Source organism: Phyllostomus discolor, chromosome 3 (genome assembly GCF_004126475.2).
Source record: "Phyllostomus discolor isolate MPI-MPIP mPhyDis1 chromosome 3, mPhyDis1.pri.v3, whole genome shotgun sequence".
Classification (NCBI taxonomy): Eukaryota; Metazoa; Chordata; class Mammalia; order Chiroptera; family Phyllostomidae; genus Phyllostomus; species Phyllostomus discolor.
In genome coordinates, this window is record NC_040905.2 from 103,937,991 (window position 1) to 103,958,996 (window position 21,006).

The window sequence follows — 21,006 nt, forward strand, 5'->3', positions numbered from 1 at the left end:
TTGTACTAAGCAATCATTCGTTGCCTACCTAGGCGTCCTGTATTTTTATTTGTTAAACCTGACAATCCTATCTGTAGGGAAAGGCTTGCCACCAACCTGAGCCCAAAGATACCCTTGTAAGCAATTGGGCCGCAGAATGGGGCCCTTCACTCGCCAGGCGACTCAGTCGATCCCAGAGGAACGGTTCAAGTTTCCGCCCCGCCCAGGCGACACTAGTGGCGCCGGAGCATCCAAGGCCCGCGATCCCTACCGCAGGTCCCGCCCCAAGCAGAAGGTGGGGCCCACCCCGGGCTGGCGGTTGGGCGGTGTGGAGTTGAACCACTTCCTCCCACGCAGTGCACTCAAGCAGAGCAAGAAATTCGCTCGCCATGTCCGCGGCAGAGGTGGGGGGTGTTTTCCACAGAGCCCGGGGCAGGACCCTTGACGCATTTTCCGCAGGTACTTGGGGAGGGGATGACTTCAGGGCTGCGGAACTTTTCGCTGTGGGAACCTTCAGTATGGGTGCGCGCTCCTCCAGCCGGACCCCATCTGGGTCCCCAGTTGGTGCTGGGGACCAAAATAACGTCCGCACAGCCCACAAGTGAAAGCTTCCACGGGAGCTATGGAGACGAGCGTGTCCGCGCAAGACTCGCTGCGTGGGACCTAACTTCCCCGAGAGTAGAGAAGATAGAATAAGGCAGCAAAGCAGTTAATAGCGTGGGCTCTGCAGTTTGATGTGGTTTTCGCGCCTTGCCTACGACACGTTACTCGGCAAGTGCTAGCCTCAGTTTCCTCGTCTGTAAAAGGGGAATAAAAACAGAGAGGTTTTGTGTGGCACTCGATAAGCATCTGGTGCGTGTTAGATGCCCTTACTTTTATGGTCTTTCACCATGATGTATTTTATACGCTGCAATCACGGTTATCTACTATGAGTCATTACCAAAATATTAACAGTAAAGAGGGAAGGCAGTCGAGTCGTGTTAGAGTTAAATGCTTGGACTTTGGATTTTCTGCCTCTCTGCAAAAATGAGGTTGTTAATATTCTCATAGGTAACATGAAACAGATGATTCTTTTTAACAGACTGAAACTTTTTGAAACAGCGTCTGACACAGACTAGATTCTAAGTGCAAGTTGGCCATAGAGCTAGCTCTTAAGTCTAGAGGGAAGTCTTCCTGGTTCCTTGGTTCTCTCTATGGCTTTTTTCTGCCTGGAGTCAAATTCCCACCCTTGCACTTTCTGGTTTTGTAAGCCAAGGAGGTCACAGATGCCCCCTGGATCTGGCTTGTGCCATCTTTCTTCCATCATGCTCCATTCTTTCTCTTGCCCAGTTCTCCTGATACACTCGTTTTCTTGATGCATTTAAAAGGGCCAACTGCCGTGTATCTTTCTTCTCAGGACCTTGGTACTTGCTCTTCCCGCTCCCATAGCTAATAGCTGGGCTGGGTGGGGGGGGGCCGGGCGGCTCGCTCTTTCTCAGTCTTCACGTCTTACTTAAAGTTAAGTCATTTTCACACTTTCCCTGGCTACTCTATCTAATGTAGGTTTCTCCTGTAATTCTGCCCCAAAACCTTGTACTTTTCTTTCTTTGTAGCTCTTGGTGGGAGTGGCTGGCAGAGCATGTGGGGACCAAAAATATAGCTGTGGTGGATTTTGGAAAATACAATCTGCTGTATTGCCGGTTTTCTAAATATTTTAATATGGCTTTTTTGCCCAACACGAGATTTTTGAGATTTGTTCATATTAATATAAGTAACTCTAGTTCACTCATTTTTCTGCTGGGCAGTAACTTTCCATTGTATAAATATATATTTTATGCATTCTGTTGCTGGGTATGCTGAGTATCTTTCCCTTTTCTCTCCAAATTACTCTCCCTTCTCCACCGTGCTCCAGGAGGTTGACCTCTACGGGCTTTAGTAGACTCCTTACCTTTTGGCTTTCCACTGGGGAGTCCCAACTAGAGAGCAGAGGAAGGAAGGACCAAAAGTCAGTGTGTTTATTCCCCCAGTTTACTCCCTGTGGGCTTGCCTTGGGCTGGCTATATGCCTTACCTGAAGGTCACTGCTTTCAAGATAGCCTTTCCTTTGGCACTCTCTTTTCAGATTTAGGTAACCACTTGCTCCCTTCCTCGTTTCAGATGTAGGAGTGGCAACAGCTCTGCTTTTAATCTTTTGGCTATAAACTGTCTTTTGTAGTTTTTCTATATTCAATGCCTCCCAAACAATCTATTTTTAAACTCCCCTTTAATTATCTTAATTTTGAGTGTACTAGCTATTTCCAGATACAATGGACATTGAATTGTTTCTGTTTCTCACCCTTGGTAACAGTGTCGTTGTGATCATTTTTGTACAAATCTTGTGGACGTGTGGGGAATTTTCTCCAGGGCATATACCCAGGAGCAAAGTTCTGGGCTATAGGGTATAATCATCCCCAGTTTTACAGTCTTGTCAGATCGCCTTCCAAAGCCCTGGTACCATTTATACACCCACCAGCAATGAATGCTAGTTCCATGTTACTCTCCATGGTATCTCTTGTTTTCAGTTCAAGATGTATTTGTTAGGTTCCAATTGCATTCTTTAGTATCTTTTGGAGAGTAGAAAAAGAAGGGAGGAGGTAAGCTACAGGCCCTCTGGGGCTCATAATCTAGGCACAGAGCTATGGCACAAAAAATAATTCTTGTCACCTGGTGAGCGTGTGTAGGCCACTGTGATGGGAGTAGTCGGGATGTTAAATATTGGTCCTGGGTGATGGTGGGTCTGGTAACTGAAGTCATGGAATAAGGAGTGGGATGGGATTAATTTGGGGAGTAATGGCTTTGAAGTGTTATCAGGAAACATGAAGCAACTTGTAGGGTGTAGTACGTGTCTGGGGGTGGAGGTGTGGGCTCCATTCACAGAGGAGAGTGGAGAGTATTCCTGCAGTAGTCCATGGCATTGCTAAGGGGAACCGTGTGGAATAGTAGACGATGCGTGTCTCTGTTTTGTAACCTTAGAATATGCCAGTGTTTAAGGGGCAGGAAGAAGAAAATGACACGCTAAAGGGTTCAGAGCAGAAATCAACCAGAGATTTAAAAGGTTTTATTTATTTTTAGGGAGAGGAGAAGGGAGAGAAAAAAGAAAGGGAGAGAAACGTCTATTGATTGCCTTTTACCCCAACTGGGGACCAAACTCAAAACCCAGGCATGTGCCCTGACTGGGAATTGAACTGGCGACCTTTCACTTTGTGGGACAATGTCCCACCAACCGAGCCACACTGGTCAAGGCCAACCAGAAATTTTAGAAGATAAAACCAGGAGCTGACCATGGCACCAAATTTGGGGAGGAGGGCTTAAGGCAGGATGGTACTCAGGATCAGATGTTGCAGGCGTCTAGGTGAATGTTAGCTGACCAGAGAATGGCAGGTTTGATTGTTATGTCACCTGGAGGAGAGCAGTTTCAGTAGAGTTGTAGGGGGATGCGGTGTACACGGTGTTTGAGGAATAGCAGAGAATGAGGTTGTAAAGTCAGCCAGGGTAGGATTCTGTTTGCAACCATTTTGTGATGCAAAGTAGACATAAATAAGTAGCAGCTTAGGGAAGGAACAATGCTGAAGGAAGACTGAAGGGTCTGAAATAGTAATGATAAGAACAACAGGAGCATCTAACATTTATCAGATGTTTATGGCAGCCAGGTATTGTACTCTGGGCTGTATGTGGATTATGTGATATAATCTCCAAAATAGTCCTGTGGAGCCCTGGCTGGTGTGGTTCAGTGGATTGAGCACCAGCCTATGAACCAAAAGGTCTCTGGTTCAATTCCCAGTCAGGACACATGCTTGGGTTGTGGGCCAGGTCCCCAGTAGGAGGTGTGTGAGTACAACCACACATTGATGTTTTTTTCCCTCTCTTTCTCCCTCCCTTCCCCTCTTTCTAAAAATAAGTAAATAAACTCTTTTAAAAAATAAACCAAAATAATCCTGTTGAGGTAGCTATTACAGTAATCCTTTTTTATAATGGGGAAAAAACAATCAAGTTCAGAAAGATGAGGCAACTTGACCAAGGTCTCATGACTGGTATGAGATGGATCTGGGGTTGAAAAAGTAAAAGGCAGGATAATTGTTGGAGAGAGATATCTGTGGAAATGGGATTTAGGGCTCAGAAGATGGGTTGGCCCTGGGATCAAATGCATTCTTTGACCATCTCTCCATCCTTCTGTCCACCTATCGACCAGGCCATACACCCACCATTCTATCCATCATACGTCCATCTCTTCCTCTGTCTGTCTGTCCATCTACTGGTTCATTCATTTGCCCATTCATCAAATGTATTGAATGCTTGCCTTGTCCCAGCCATGGCACTGGATGACAGGGTGTAGTGATGGTTGAAAAACAGATGTGATTCTGCACCTTTGGCACATAGCTACTTGGAAAGTCTGGCATTAACCTGTCAGTCACACAAACCAGTGGAAATTGCAGTTATGGCAAATGCCAGAAAAGGAGAGATTGGTTCCATGAGAGCCTCTCATTGGAGCATTAATAAGGACATTCAGGGAGGGCTTCGTTGAGGAAAGGGTGTGTCATCTGATTGCTGAAAGATGATTAGGCATTAACTGGACCTTGAAGGGAGGGAAGACCTTGTGGACCATGGGCAGAGCAAGTTTGAAAGTCTAGCATGGTGGGACTGGAAAGGAAAGGATGAGGGAAGGAAGCCATTGAGTCTGCAGCAGTGTGGCATGGGAGGACACTGGAGAGCTGGGTCGGGGTAGTTGAGTTTGTCTTCACCTAATAGCATCAAAGCGCTTTAAGCTGCATGTGTGAAGAAATGGGGACGCATAGTCAGATACCCATTTTGAAAAGAATGGTCTGACTGCAGCAATAACAACAAGAATTTCTGCTCCCCAAGTTCTGAGGAACTTGGGGTGCAATCTGGTTGAAAGCTGGAGCTCAAGAACTTGTCTCTAAGATTATTTCCATAGCACCACGTTGTTTATTTTCAGTAACTGTTTATTTTCAGGAGCATGTGGTCATGGTGGTGGGAGCTTCCAGTGGAGACTAAGGCAGGGCTGAAGTGTTGAAGTTCCCTAGCCCTTTAGAGCTACCACAGGGCTGCCAGTAAGACCAGAGAACAGGAGAGTTGTTCACCTGGATGGATGGAGAGAGATTTAGGAAATAAACTGTTGAGATAGGGAGAGGGAAAATGACCCTGGGCTTCTCAAGAAGTGGGGCCTGTACTTGGTCTCTGCTGTGGGCCGAGCAGCCCCAGTGGGTGTGCCCTGTATGGGTCAAATAGCACAGGGCTTTTAGAGGCTCCTTCCTGAAGGCTTAGGCTTAGAATCCCTAGTCTTAGTTTACTTCACGAGGTGCTGAACCCCTAGCCCACCCATAAGCTGCCTTTCTCACTGTCACTGACTTTTCCCTCTTAGCATTGCTGGTGACTGAGAGATGTCTTTAAGGTCCAGGGTCAGTTCAGGCTCTGCCACAGGAAGGTAGAACCTTGAGCTGATAGAGTTGCCCTAAGGGCAGGCCTGGAAGAGAAAGGGAAGGAACTGGCTTTTCCCATCTATTGCCCAAACACATACTGCCTGCCAAAAAGGTTCAGTTAACTCAAGCAGCACTGTCCAGCATCACATTCCTGGTAACCCTAGCGGTCACTACTAGAAGCCCCCTCCAGAATTAGCTAGTTAATCTGTTTCCCAAATGAAGTCTGGCAAGTGCCATATTTTGCTGTGTATAATGTACTCCTGTGTATAATGTGCACCCACCTTTTTGGCCCAAACCTTACGGAAAAATATCTTTTGTTTTAATTTTTTTATTTATTTATACTTAGATACTTGATTTTTGTATCATAAAGGAATTTTAGCATTTATATTTGAACATGTTATTGTACAAGAAATTTTATGTAACAAATAATTACAAAACACAAGAACAAATACAAGGTATTTTAGGCACTACCTATGTATAATGCTCATCCTTATTTTTCCCTCAAAAATTTGGGCGCAAAGTGCACATTATACACAGCAAAATACAGAAATGAAAGAGCACTGTCTTATTCTGTTTGGGCTGCTGTAACAGAATATAACAGACTGAGTGGTTCATAAACAGTAGAAATTATTGCTCACTCTTACGGAGGCTGGAAGTCCAAGATCAAGGTACCTGTAGATTTGTTGTCTAGTGAGAACCCTCTTCCTGGTTCATAGAGGACTGTCTTCTCCTGTGTCCTGACGTGACAGAGAGGGTGAGGAGCTCTGGCGTGTCTGGGGTCATAAGGGCACCAATCCCATTACTAAACCCTCAAGACCTAATCACCTCCCAAAGGCCCCCCCCTCCAAATACCATCACATCGAGGGTTAGTTTCCAATGTAAGAATTTGGGGGAGGGGACACAGACATTCAGCCTCTGGCAAGCACTTTACTCTGAGATGATTCCCTCCCTGGTGATTTGCATGAGTTAACAGTATTCTCCTGCATCTCTTCCCAAAGTGTTACAAGGGAAGTTTGGCTTTAGTCGTTCATCCATCCCTGTTAACATCATCTGCTAGGCTCTGTCAACAGATGTTTACAGAAAGCAAATTGTACATGTCTCACCCGAGAAGGCTCACAGTCCTCGGGCATGTTCAGGTATTCATTTTAATCAGTCAAATTGGTAATTATATTTCCTTGACACATCCTAATTAAGACCACTTTTTCTTAACAAATCACTGTCTCCTGAAAAGTTTATGACATCTGTTTTGAAGACATTCTCAAGGGGAGAAATATCAAGATTAAAATATGTTTTAAACATTACCTATATTTGTTTTCCAGTTCATTTTACCACCAGAATACTATCTCTTTAGAAAACAGGGTTTTCTTAAAAAGGTTTCTGGTTTTCTTTAAAAAGGTTACTTCTCCGGACATTTGAAACCTCAGCAGCTGTTTCAGAGGAACCAATTATTTCTGTTCTGAATATTTCTTAGTCCCCTCTGGTAACCCTCTCATATGCAGAGAATAAATAGAGTCCCTGTTAAAAACAACAACAACAAAAAACCCCTATCTCTTTCAGGTTTCACCTAAGAACTTTTCTAGAAACAGTAGACCTATTTATGCAAATCTGAATGGGGTTCAAAATATTGTAGTTTTAAAAATTCTAACATATCAATGAAGAAAATTAAATGAATGTTTTAATTATATAACTTAGTATATAACTAAGTATATAACTTAGGCCAACCCACTCTATTTGAGAAGGGTTCTCATGATGAAAATAGAAATCTTGATTCTTTATCCCCTTCTTACTGTCATCAAAGGTCAAAATTAATGTGTGAAAATTTCCCATTACAACATTTCCAGGAGGCAAATGAGCTTTATTTTTGAATGTTTTTCTTTTTGCTGTTCTATTTTTTAATAACTTTTTTGAGGTACCCTAACATTTACTCATTTGAAGCTTGTAATTCAGTGGTTTTTAATAAATTTACCAAGCGGTGCAATATCACAATTTTAGAGCATCTCAGTCTCCTCCCCCAAAGAAACTCTGTGCCTATTTTCAGTCTCTTCCTATTTTTACTCTTAGTGCGCTCTTAATTTACCTCCATGGCTTTGCCTTTCCTGGATGTTCCATGTAAATGGAATCAAAAGACCATATAATCCATGGTCTTTTGTGATTGACTGGCTTCTTTCCCTGAGCATAATCTTTTACAGATTCACCAATGTCGCAGCATGTATCATCAGCACCATATAATACAGTTCCATTGGTTTGGGTAGCCACATTTTGTTTATCCGTTCACCCATTGATGGACACTTGGACACTGGCTGTTATGAATAAAACTACCAAGAACATCCACATGCAAGTCTTTGTATGGACATGTTTCATTTTTGGGGGGTAGAAACCTAGGGTTGGAATTGCTGAGTCATATAAATAACTCTTTAACATTCTGAGGAACCACCAAACTGTTTTCCAAAGCAGCTGTGCCATTTTATGTTCCCACCAGCAATGTATGAGGGTTCACATTTTTCCATATCCTTGTCAACACTTGTTATTGTCTGCCTGTTTGACTACAACCAGCCAAGTGGATGTGAAGTGGAATCTCATTGTGGTTTTGACTTGCATTTTCCTATTGGCTAATGATTTGAACATATTTTCATGTGCTTATTGGCCATTTGTAATCTTTGCAGAAATGTCTGTTCAGAACCTTTGCCCAGTTTTTAATAAGGTTATTTGTGTTTTTTATTATTGAGTTGTAAGAGTTCTTTATATATTCTGGACATAAGATCCTTATCAAGTATATGATTTGCAAATATCTTCTCCCATTCTTTGGATTCTCTTTTACTTTCCTGATATCATTTGCAGCACCAAAGTTTTTAATTCTGTTGAAGTCCATGTTATCTTTATCTTTTATCACTTGTGCTTTTGATGCCATATTTAAGAAATTTTTGCCTAACCCTAAATCATACTTCTGTGTTTCCTTAAGAGTACTGTAGTTTAAGCTAGGTCTAGGTCTATATTGGGGTCTAGGTCCATATTGAGCCAATTTTTATATATGGTAGGGTTTTTTTTTTTGTATGTGGTAGTTTTTTTAAATTGCAGTAGAAGCCTGGTCTTTAGCCACTGAACAGAAAAAAATAATTCAAGAGGGCAATCATAAAATACCATACATTCTTTTAACATTTCATTTTAATGTGAGTGATAAGTATACATTTATTTACCAATCTCCTGAGGTTAAGCGAAGAATATGTCTTAGAGTATGGTTTTGTAGAAGGGACTATCACGTCACCTGTTTTGCATAGGCACCCATAGTGAATCTCTAGTTTGGGATTTTCCCAGTGGAGCAGTCAGTGAAAAATCACTTGGAAAACACTCTGAAGGAAGAATGATTCTAGGGTTATGCTTTCTTTTTCTTTAAATCTTTTATACTTGTTTCCCTAACACCTAATTCAATGGTGTTTTATTTTTACCCACTTGCCTTTATTAGGTCTTCCCAAAGCATCCATTTTGGTTTTATTAGAAATAGTTTTTGGTTTGCATGTTTAATTAAAGCACTAGCGTAAATAGATTTTGGGACAACTCCTGATGGACACATAATGAGCACACTCCCTGTGTGGCACGTGCCAGAGCGAAGGAGGGCTCAGTGCCCTGCGTGGTTGGCAGTGCCCTGTGGGGGCATGGAGAGCGCTGGTGAACCCTTCACGTTGGTCTGGGGGAGGTATCTTGAGAGGGTGTCTTCTGCACAGAGAGGATTAACTGACAACTTTTTATATATGTGCAACAGGTGATTTTTAACTTTCCAAACCCTCCAGTAAGGAAGGGACAATAACACGGTGCCAGGACAACTGGAGACTCCAGGAGCCCCAGAACTGGCAGCCACTTCACAACCAAGTCTGATGTATAGTCAGACACTCAGGAAATCTTTGTGGACTCAGAGTGCCCAAGTGCCCCATGTAGCTTTGTTTCAAAGGGAAAAAAAAAGCCCAGTTGTGCTAATGCCACTGGTCCTCATTTGCCAAGTGAAGGCAGAGTGTTGGCTAGATCTGCATTGAGGTGCGGCTGTATTGATGCACACGTTGACTTCATTTGCATGAGGCCGTTGTGGCACTTCACTGATTTCAGGTGCCAGATTAGTAAGTGCATTAGTAAGTGTGAGGGCCAAGAAGAGAAAGCAGCTCTTCTGGCCCAGCCCTTTGGGTTTGCCACCAGAACACACTGAATATAACAGAGCTCTTCATCTTTCCACTTCTCTCCAACCTGCATCTTTCCAGTCTTCCCCCAGCTCACGTGATCAACCAGAAAAGTAGGAGTGATTTCTGACCTCAGCTTCTCCCCTTCTTCCATGTCCCAGCCATCCACAGTCCTTTCTATTCAGCCTCCAGAGCTCACCTTAGTTTTGGCCACCTCCTTCCCAGCTCCTACCACTGTGACCCCAACCACCTCATCTCTCACCTGGAAAGTTCCTCTAGCACTCTGTGTCCACTCTTGCCCCTCCAGTCCATTCCCCTTACAGCATTCAGAGTCATCTCTTTAAAAAAAATATTGGGGCAGAATGAGAGAAGCTGGCCCATGAGCAGGAAGGGCTATGGCCACTAACCCTGCTACCATATGACCGGAGTTTTTAATGAAATTGCCTAAAGTTACAGCATAAGAGAGGAAAGGAAAGAAGAAAGTTAACTAAAGAAAATCAAAGAACAATAAGAGAGAGAAATAAATAATTCTCTCCTGGCTTACTGGTGTGAGAACATCACTGAATTTCCAACTGAGGCTTCCCTGGGAGTTAACATAGAACAAAGAAACAAAAATCTTTTATATACAAACATCTCTTAAATGTATGTGTATGAAGTGAAAAGTAGATAGAGGTCACTTGAGAGGAAACTGTAACTGTGTCCAATCACAGATTCACAGACTGTCTCACCTACATTCAAGTATTTATTAAGCATGCTAAGACTTGGAATTGTTGTAAGAGATGTCTGAAAAAGAGATCATTTAAGGCCAGTTTATGATGAACAAATTCCAGTGAAATGATGGACTTACTTTGCACAGGAAAATAACAAAGAAAAGCTATGGACATTAAAAGTCAACAGTATCATCTACAACAAAGTGAAACAGGTCTTAAGATTAATGCGACTTCCAGCCAAGATGGAGGCATAGGTAGACACACTGTGCCTCTCGCACAACCAAAATAAGGACAATAACAATTTAGAAACAAGGAAACAACTAGTACTGACAGAAAACTGAACTGTATGGAAGTCCAACAACCAAGGAGTTAAAGAAGAAATATTCATCCAGACCAGTAGGAGGGGCAGAGTCAGGTGGTCGGGAGGAGAGGACTGTGGCAAAGTGTTGGCTGGTGGACCCCAGGCAAACAATGCAGCAGCAGGTGGACTCAGCGAGGCGGAGGATTGTGGAGGGGCTTGGTGTATGAGGTGGCTGGTGGACTGGGGGTCCCATGTTCACGCACAGGTAAACCAGGTGAAACTGGGGAGTGAGACACCGTGCAACCCAGGGTCCCAGCGCGGGGAAATAAAGCCTCAAAACACTGAAAACACCTGTGGGTGTTGAGGTTCTGTGAGAGACTCCCAGCCTCACAGGAGAGTTTATTGGAGAGACCCACAGGGTTCTAGAACATACACAAACCCAACCACCTGGGAATCAGCACCAGAAGGGCCCAGTTTTCTTGGGGGAAGTGGCAGAAGTGACTAAAATTTGGCAGAGAGCAGAATAAGCACCATTGTTCCCTCTCAGACCCCTCTCTCACATACTGAGTCACAACCCAGCAGCTGGGTTGCCCCACCCAGGTGAACACCTAAGGCTCTGCCCCTCACTACGTAACAGGTATGTCAAGACAAAAAAATGGCCCAAATGAAAGAACAGATCAAAGGTCCAGAAATAATACAACTAAGTGACAAAGAGATAGCCAACCTATCAGATGCATAGTTCAGAGCACTGGTGATAAGGATGCTCACAGAATTGGTTAAATTTGGTCGCAAATTGGATGAACAAATGAAGGCTACACTAAGTGAAATAAAGGAAAATGTACAGGGAATCAATAGTGATGGGAAGGAAACTGGGACTCAAATCAACAGTGTGGACCAGAAGGAAGAAGGAAACAATCTAACAGAAAAGAATGAAGAAACAAGAATTCAGAAAAATGAGGAGAGGCTTAGGAACCTCCAGGACATCTCTAAATGTTCCAACATCTGAATTATAGGGGTACCAGAAGGAGAAGATGAAGGGCAAGAAGCGGAAAACTTATTTGAAAAAATAGTGAAGGCAAACTTCCCCATTCTGGCAAAGGAAATAGACTTGCAGGAAGTCCAGGAAGCTCAGAGAGTCCCAAAGAAGTTGGACCCAAGCAGGAACACACCAAGGCACATCATAATTACACTACCCAAGATTAAAATGAAGGAGAGAATCCTAGAAGCAACAGGAGACAAGGAGACAGTTACCTACAAAGGAGTTCCCATCAGACTATCAGCTGATTTCTCAAAAGAGACCTTGCAGGCAAGAAGGGGCTGGAAAGTATTCCAAGTCATGAAAGGCAAGGACCTACATCCAAGATTGCTCTATCCCGCAAAGCTTTCATTTAGAATGGAAGGGCAGATAAAGTGCTTCTCAGATAAAGTCAAATTAAAGGAGTTCATCATCACCAAGCCCTTATTATATGAAATGTTAAAGGGACTTATCTAAGATAAAGAAGATAAAAAACATGTACAGTAAAATGACAGCAAACTCACAATTATTAACAACCACACCTAAAATAAAAACAAAAGCAAACTAACCAAACAACTAGAACAGGAACAGAACCACAGAAATGGAGATCACATGGAGGGTTAGCAACAGGGGAGTGGGAGGAGAAGAGAGGGAGAAAAGATACAGAGAATAAGTAGCATAGATGGTAGGTAGAAAGTAGACAGGGGAGGGCAAGAATAGTATGGGAAATGTAGAAGCTAAAGAACTCATAAGTATGACACATGGACATGAACTAAAGGGGGGGTTGTGGGTGGGAGAGGGTGTGCAGGGTGGAGGTGAGTGAAGAGGGGAAAATGGGACAACTATAATAGCATAATCAGTAAACTATATTGAAAAAAATATTGGGTCTGTCACCCCTTGACATGACTTTTCTCTGTCACTCTCTTCTAAGCAGGTTCCCTTGCAAGGATCTGCACCTCACCTGAGGCAGGGTTGCCTTCTTTTGTCATCCAGGCTTCTGCTGGACCAGCCAGGTGTCTGCAGGGCTGCCTCTGTCCGGAGACAGCACTTTTGTCTGATTTTCCCTGAAGCACCACCTGGGCCAGCAGCCTGGGAAATATGGGGAATAGTGGAAAAAAGTCATAGCAATCATCCACCCAAGGCAGGCAAACCCCAAATGGAGCTCTGCTTCTTGAAAGCAAGAGAGGTTCAGGACATGCCTTCTTATCCCCCATTTGCTGGTGTGTAGAGTAGCATTGGCCAAAGCCAGTGATGCTGACAGCCACCTGGCCAAGTTGCCCTGGCCCAACTGTTTCCTTACATCTCTGAAGGGCTGCAGATAAGATGTTGGCAGGTCCTTCCTTCCCAAACGGCGAGTATGGCTGCCAAGTCATGGCTCAGAAGCTTTTGTGTATCTCAGAAACTACCTTTTGGATGCATTGAGGGCAAAAAAATAGAAATTGGGTAAATTCACTTGGTACTTAGGAAATATAATTTGGAGACTCTGAGGATATTGCTATCACAGTTAATTATTTTTGCAGAGGAGGGGGTCCTGAAGGGCACTATTTTTTTTAACAGCTTCACATACCGTACAGTTTACCCTTTTAAAGTGAACAGTTCAGTGGCTTTCAGTCTATTCACAGAGTCATGCAGCCGTCACCTCAGTCAGTGTTAGAACATTTTTACCACCCCTGTGGACACCTCGCACCCTTTAGCAGTCAGTCACTCTCCTGTCTCCCCTCCCCGCCCTAGGCAGCCACCATTGAAAGACACTGTTAATGGTCCCACTGAGGTCTGGCAGTTGTGCAGTTGGGACATTTTGGGTTGTTAAATGAGAAAGGTCCCAACGTGGTGAAAGATCATTTTGCTACTATTATTTTTGTTTTGTTTTGTTTACCACTAAAATAAGATTAGTCCCCAGAGAACATGAGGGGTATTGCCGAAGACATTTACATAGTGATTCACAGTGCAGATTGCGACTGTGAGAAACTGCAAAAATTGCATTTTGTTGGCATTTGTTCTTTAGCCAGAAAAAGCCTCCTGGTTATCCATCCTTGCCGTTTTATAACCAAAGCAATATCCACCATATGTGAAGTAAAACATGTGAAGGCCTGAGCATGTAAATGTGTGTGTGTGTGTGTGTGTGTATGTATATACAGGGTGGGGCAAAAGTAGGTCTGTGGTTGTTCATATGGAAAATAATACAGCAATCAATAAATAATATGAGAGTGAACTCAGTGTTTTGCATACCCACAAGTGTAAACCTACTTTTGCCAGACCCTGTATACATATGTATGTAAGTATATCATCAGATATTTGTTGAACTCTACTATGGGGAACAAACAAATGGGTAAGATTTGATAGCTCTGTCTCTGCTAAGACAAGGGTAGGAGTTAACCATGAGTAAAAGTCTTGGAAATAGACTCACATTTGACTGCTTATTGTGTGCCAAGTTCAAATGCCTTACATGTACTAACTCATTAATTTTTCACAACTTTTCTGAGGCAGGTGAACTCTTCTTACTTTACAGATAAGAAAACTGAGGCTCAGAGAGGTTAAGAAACTTGCATTACGTCACTTAGTTGGTAAACGATGGGAATGGGATTTGAACCCAGAGTCTCGATACTCAATACTCAGAGTCTCAGCTACACTGGGACCAGCTTAGGGCTTCAGGAGACAGAAGCCCAAGTGGGGCAGGGGTTTTAAGCCCTTCCGCAAGTCCTACGTCATGGAGTGATTTATCCCACCTTATATTCCCATTTCTCCCTGGTCTCAGGATCTGGGTACTTGCCATGCCCTCTGCCTGGGGTGTGTCCCCACAGCTCCCCCCAAGCCTGGCACCTGCTCATTCTTTAGATCTCTGCTCTCATGTTTCCTAGCTGCTCCATCCAGTCATATCTTTCCTATCCACTAGTCACTCTGTGATCACCCTGATTACTTCTGTGGTAGTACAGACCACCTGAGTAATTAAGTTCATTGTTGACCTGTTCGTTGTCCATCTCCCCTCTATTCTGTAAGGTCTTAAGGAATGGCACCTGTGACCTTACTCACTGTTGAATGCCCAGCGACTATCATGGCACCTATACAATGGATGCTCAGGACAAACTTGCTGAATGGGGGAAGGAGGCAGAGCTGCAGCTGCTTGCAGGAGAGGGAGACAGGCTTTGTGGTAGAGGTAGTGTTTGAGCTGGGCTGGGAAAGACAGATGGAATCTCAGTGGGGAAAAGTGTTGGTAGAATGGAGAGCATCCTGGAGGAAGGGGTGGGAAAGCATGAGGTGTGTTTGAAGAGAGATAAGGGTCCATTTGGAGGCTTCCTGGGCTATGTCTGGTGCAGGGTTTCCCAGCCTCAGCATTGACATTGTGTGCACTATTCTTTGTTGCAGGACTGCCCTGTGTAATGTGGGATGTTTAGCACCATCCCTGGCCTCTGTCTGCTGATGTCAGAAGCACCACCCTCCTTCTGGTGTGACATCCAAAAATGTCTTCAGACATCAGATGTCCCCTAGGGATCAAAATTGTCCATGGTTTGGAGCCACTGGTCTAGTGGGAACAGTAATCCATATAGCTGGGAAAGTTTTGGGCTATGTTTTAGCTCCAAGTGCCAGAAAGAGTGAGGATCCAGTGCCATCTTTATCCCTTCACTGGATATTTACTGAGTGCCTCCCACATGCCAGGGACCACATGATACATGCTGACAAAATACTGGAAAGGGAAAGCAATGTGGGCCTTTTCTCATGAAGATTAGAGTGCCCCTTCACAAGGGAGTTTGATGATCAGGGTTAAGGGTTTTAGGAAGAGTCCCAATGGCAGTGATTGCCTGGGGTGGATCTGAGTGGGAGGCACTGCATGGAGCTGTCCTGGTAGCCCCTGGTGGGGATGATGAACACCTGGCCCAGGTGGTGCTGCTGCAAATGGGAAGGATGGACAGTGTGGGAGATGCTGTGGATGTAAATGCAACCACCTGTTTGGCTAAAGGTACACAGTGGCACAGGATCCTAACATCTGTAGATTTGTGGACTGGGGACCATGGTGACAAATCATGGTCATCAGGAGAAGGAGTCGGTCTTGAAGGAAAGATGACAAATTTGCTTGTGAACGTGTTGAAGTTAAGGCGCTGAAGGGACAAACTGGGAGCTTAAGCATGTCCAGAAAAACAAAACACTGCTTTCGTCCATTCTGTGGCTTTCTAGTCAAATGGAGAAGTGTGTCCCTATTGTCCCAATTCATGTATTATTTTGAGTCAGATAAATTAACAGGAGCTCAAACATTGAATTTTTAGATATCCTTACAGTGCACTGAATGTGGCGGTAGGGCCATAACTGCAACCTTGTTCATCAGACTGCCTGCTAACAGACTTCTTAACCAGTATCTTACGATTTTGTCTTCCAAAAGGCAAACTAGATTTAGAAAATGAGACTTTTCTATATAAAAATTGAATTGTCATTGTATTCACCTTGAATTATTTTAGGCTGCATATGAAGTAAGCAGTTTAGCCATCCTGAGAGCACAAAGTATAACGGCATTAGGTGCGAATGCCAGGACTGACTCCCGTGGGCCTGTTCCCAGTTGGGTGGTGAAAGTAGTGGTTCATTTGCTTTCGGGAGGGCCCTTACTGTAGTTAGTCATTGATTAAGTGGTAATAGGGAAATGATCGATGAAATTCATAATTCTTGATGTATATTAAAAAGTAAGCTTTCATCAACAATTGACAAATGTGCCCAAAAGGTATAATAAAATAACAATGAGAGGAAATACATGGGCAGAGAAAAATTCGAGATAACATTTAGTTCATAATATTGAAAGTGCAGCTGTAGAGGGTGATTGCCGTCTGAGTACCTGTCTTTCTGACAGGATATTGGCACACAAGTAGATTCTCACAGAATGGGTTAATGGCAAGGCTTCTGTGAATTTTTAAAGGTTTTTAAGATTTTTCCCTGTATGCCATTGCTTTGTACTTTATAATGCTTAAAGAAGACTCACAGGCCTTTCCTGTCCCTGGTCTAATGTCCCCAGAATCCACTGTCTTTTTATTGCTCGATTCTGAAAGATGCCTACTGAGACCGACTATCAGTTAGGTGGCCAAATCTTGTTATTCTCTACATGATGGATGAATCGAATTTCTTCCTAAGACCAATTTTTTCTTTGAAAAATAATTTTAAATTAGTTTAAAATTTTGACTTAGGCTATGGTAACAATAAATTATGGTAATTTTGATGGCAGCTCAGAGTTTGTTTTCCTGGCTTGTCACTTGGACTCATGCGGGCATTCCCAACTGGATGGTTCTGAGTAATCCTGCTGGTGTGATCACCTGCCCTGGAGTTGGGGCTCTGGGGCGTGATAGGCTTGGTTCTGCCCCTCACCACTTGTTAATCTCAGTCAGATCATTTGCCCTTGACCTTGCTTGGTTTCCTCTTCTGTACCACTGAGCAAACTGGAAGGATTACCACAGATAAACGGCTTGCTGGTGCAGGCATCTGCAGGGGCTTGGTGGTGAATTGGGTCATGGGTGGACTGCGGTGAATTTGAGAACTCATGCCCCATTAGAGGGGCAGCGATGCCCAGCCCCAGCGATGGTTGGCATGCTCCACTGGGGCCTGGCGTGGCCAGACTTTCCACGAGAAGTCACAAAGCCAGGTGTGTGTGAGAAACTGATGAATTTAAAATGTTGGCAACAAATTCAAAATTTTATAAACACCGTACAAGCCAAATAGAACACATCTACTAGTCAGACCATATCCAGAGATCTGGAGTTTGTAATCTCTGGAGAAATCACCAGTTGGCATGCCACAGAAGATGAATGTGCTGGCTCCCAGCCTGTGCCCCTCATCAGCCCTGTGCTGTTGGCAGGGACTGTGAGCATCACAGCCCACGGGGGAAAAGTTCGGGGCCTTGCCAGCATTGTCTTTGTGTTCAGCCTTAGTATTTACCAGAATGTTCCATTCAAAGGAAACTTTCTGGAGACCCAAGTGTCTTTGTGGAGGTGGACAACATTTGGACACCTCAGGGCACATTCCATCTTCTTTGTGGCCCTCTCTTCAGACCGGCCTGGCTATCCTGAGATTTCTGAACAGTGAAAGCTGCTGCTTTATTAACTCGGTGACTTTGAACATGAGCCATGACTAAGATCCTTAGCCAGGCCTCAGTTTCCCCCTGCCTTGAGTAAATGAAAGGTTTGGTTAAAGTAACTCTGGGAACCCTTCCATCACTGACAGTTTCCATTTCTTCAGTGGGAAAGGTGGGCTTCTGTATGGTAAGCCTTTGGCCTCCTAGGATGGGTTGCAGTAAAGGGGCTCACTCAGCTCAGTGCAGGTAACTTAAAGGGTGATGATTAGATAGTAATGGGAAATACCGAGAAATGTTGAGGACCAAATACCTGAGCTGGGCACAGACAAGGACCTAAAAATAAGTAGGGAAATATACAGAACAACACAAAACCATAAAAACACCACCCCTCACAACAACAAAATCCTCCAAGTCATTATTTCAAGTTAGGGAAACAAAAATCCCTTTGCATCTGTGTCTTCTAAAACATGTTAAAGTAATTCCTCGATTAGTTGCAGGCCAGTGCTTTTCAAACATGGATTTGTGTACAGATCACTGAGGGATTTGTTAAAAGCAGATTCTACTTTTACAGCAAACTCCAAGGTGATGCTGCTGCTGGTTGTCCAGTGGCCACACCTTGAGGACTGAGGTGTAGGCCCAGCCCTGCCCTCGGAGCCCCTTGCGACTTGGTCATCCTTGCCTCCTCACTCTGCTCAGCCTCCATTTCCAGGCAGTTCTGCTTCGTAATTTGGATTGTATTTACTCTTTAACCAGGTAGTCTCATGTAAGTTATTAAATTAGGAAAAAACAGAAACAACCCCACCCCTCGCCAGATCCTTAGGTGTCTTTTCTAATGCTTTGACGGTGTACCAGGGCACTTACGCTGCCAGGACAGTGCTCTCAGGGAGTCTGAAGAGAGAATCTGGTTCTGCCAGAGTGCAGGCACTTGCTCTGCCCCGGGAGGGATGGCGTCACAAGCTCTTCCCTGGCTCCTGTAGATGTCAGCCAGCTAATACATATGCCCTGCTCTGCGGGTAGCTCTAGACTTCGGTGAGACAGTTTAACACAATGTTAATTTATTCTTGTAATATAAAAATGTGCCCTTCTGAAGGGCTGGGGGAGGTATAAATGTATGTAAAGGATTCTTCCTTCTAGAGCTAAGGATTACAGGCCTCAGATATCTTTAATTCAACTTTATTAAAGTTAAGATGAGGCCAAAGACCACAGACTTTTATAGTAGGAACCTTAAAGGGATCCAGGCGATTTTGAGAATGCAGAGCCTTGAATCAACAAATTACCTTTATTGGGTAGATAAGGTAGAGGGAATAGTGAAATGTGAACCATCATTCATTTTAGGTCAAATTTATTTGTTTTGTACCTTATCATCATAAAATTGAAATTCTAAGAGCTTACTAGATAGACAATGAAAATTTTATTGTAATACCTCTGAGAACTATTGACTTTTCGAGACTATGACTAGTGATTTTCAACCTTTTTCATCTCATGGCACACATAAACTAATTACTAAAATTCTATGGCACAACAAAAAATGAATTTTTTGCCAGACTGACAAAAAAATAGGTGTAATTTTGATTCACTCACACCAGACAGTTATTGTTATGTTGGCTGTTGTCATTTTTTTATCCCTAGCACTCTCTTGCCACTTTTTGTTGTTGTTGTTCAAGTACAGTTGTCTCCATTCCCCCCATTACTCCCCCCAAATCCAGCCACCCTCACCTCCCACCCTTGATCCTACCCCCCTTTGGTTTTGTCCATGTGTCCTGTATAGTTGTTCCTGAAAACCCTTCCCCCCTTCCCCCTCCATTATCCCCTCCCACCTCCCTCTGGTTACTGTCAGTTTGTTCTTTATTTCAAGTCTCTGGTTATATTTTGTTTGTTTGTTTTGTTGATTAGGTTCCACTTATAGGTGAGATCATATGGTGCTGTCATTTTTTTATTTGACAATCTAAGGGAAAAGAGGTCAGTGTCCCTGACTAAATAGTCAGGTATTGTATGTTTTTAAAATTCTTCCAGCACACCAGTGTGCCATGGCACACTTCTTGAAAATCACTGTTGGAGAAAACTGTATTTGTTAAAACACTTGCTGTAGACCACTATTTATACATTCTGTTTGTTGTAGAACACTGAGTTATGCTTCAACCTTGGGGTGACAGTCACCTCTCTCATTTGGTGCTTATTAATTTATCCAGTTTAAATAGCTCCACAAACTGTCTCAGAAACAGAAATGTGGTGCCCTGACTGGTGTGGCTCAGTAGCTTGGGCTTCCTCCCATAAATGGAAAGGTTGCCGGTTTGATTCCTGGTCAAGGTTGTGGGCCAGGTCCCCAGTTGGGGGTGTGTGAGAGGCAACTGATTGATGTGTTTCTCTTGCACATGGATGTTTCTCTTCCGTCCTTTCTCCATCCCTTCCCCCTCTCTAAAAAGGGAAGGAAGGAAAGAAGGAAGGGAGGAAGGAAGGAAGGAAGGAAGGAAGGAAGGAAGGAAGGAATAGAAACGTAGCTAAATGCATTCACTGATGCAAAACAGTTATTATTCAAGTAAAAAAAATAAATGATGCTAACAGTTAACTTTAAAACAAATCAGGCCCTGGCTGGTATTGCTCAGTTGGTTGAATGCCATCCAGCCTTCGAATGGAAGGGTCACTGGTTTGATTCCTGGTTTGGGGCATATGCTTAGATTGTGGGCCAGGTCTCTGATTAGGGGTATGCGAGAGGCGACCAATCGGTGTTTCTCTCCAACATCGATGTTTTTCTCCCTGTTTCTCTCTCTTCCTTCCCCTCTTTCTAAAAATAAATAAATATTAAAAACATACATGCAAATCAGAATCTCAGCTTTTTCATGACTCCTTCCTGACCCTTTATTTTCAATGCCTGACCATAGGTATCTATTACTGTGTAACAGACAACCCTGAAAGTTGGTGACTTGAAACAACTCATATGTATTATCTCACAGTTCCTGCCAGGAGCCTGAGTGCAGCGTACCTAGGATCTCCCACACAGTTCAGTCAAGGTGTCGGCTGGCACTGTGGTTTCATCTGAAAGCTCAGCTCTAGGGAGGCTCTTTTCCCAAGTTCACTCATGTGGTTGTTGCATTGTTACATGGAGGGCCTCAGTTCCTCCCAGGCTGTTGGCCAGTCCTCCCTCAGTTCCTTGCCATGTTGGCCTCTCCATAGGGCTGTTCACATCATAATAGCCTTTCCCCTGCAGAGCTAGGGCTGTAGGAGAGAAAGTGAGAGAGAGCGCGATGGAAGTCACACTCTTTTTAGCCTAATCTCTTTCTCTTTTTAACCACTTTATTGATCTATGATTGACATGTAAAAAACTGCATATTTGATGTGTAAA

At 43.6% G+C, this 21,006-nt stretch overlaps 1 protein-coding gene across 1 annotated transcript in view; it reads left to right on the top strand.

Moving 5' to 3' along the window:
• Window positions 1-247: 247 nt before the first annotated feature.
• The window catches only part of CPPED1 (calcineurin like phosphoesterase domain containing 1), a 123,521-nt gene continuing 102,762 nt past the window's right edge, over window positions 248-21,006 (top strand). Inside the window, exon 1 of the mRNA XM_028526443.2 lies at window positions 248-438. Coding sequence (XP_028382244.1) covers window positions 369-438 — 70 coding nt within the window. The 5' untranslated portion in view covers window positions 248-368. The remainder of the gene's footprint in view (window positions 439-21,006) is intronic.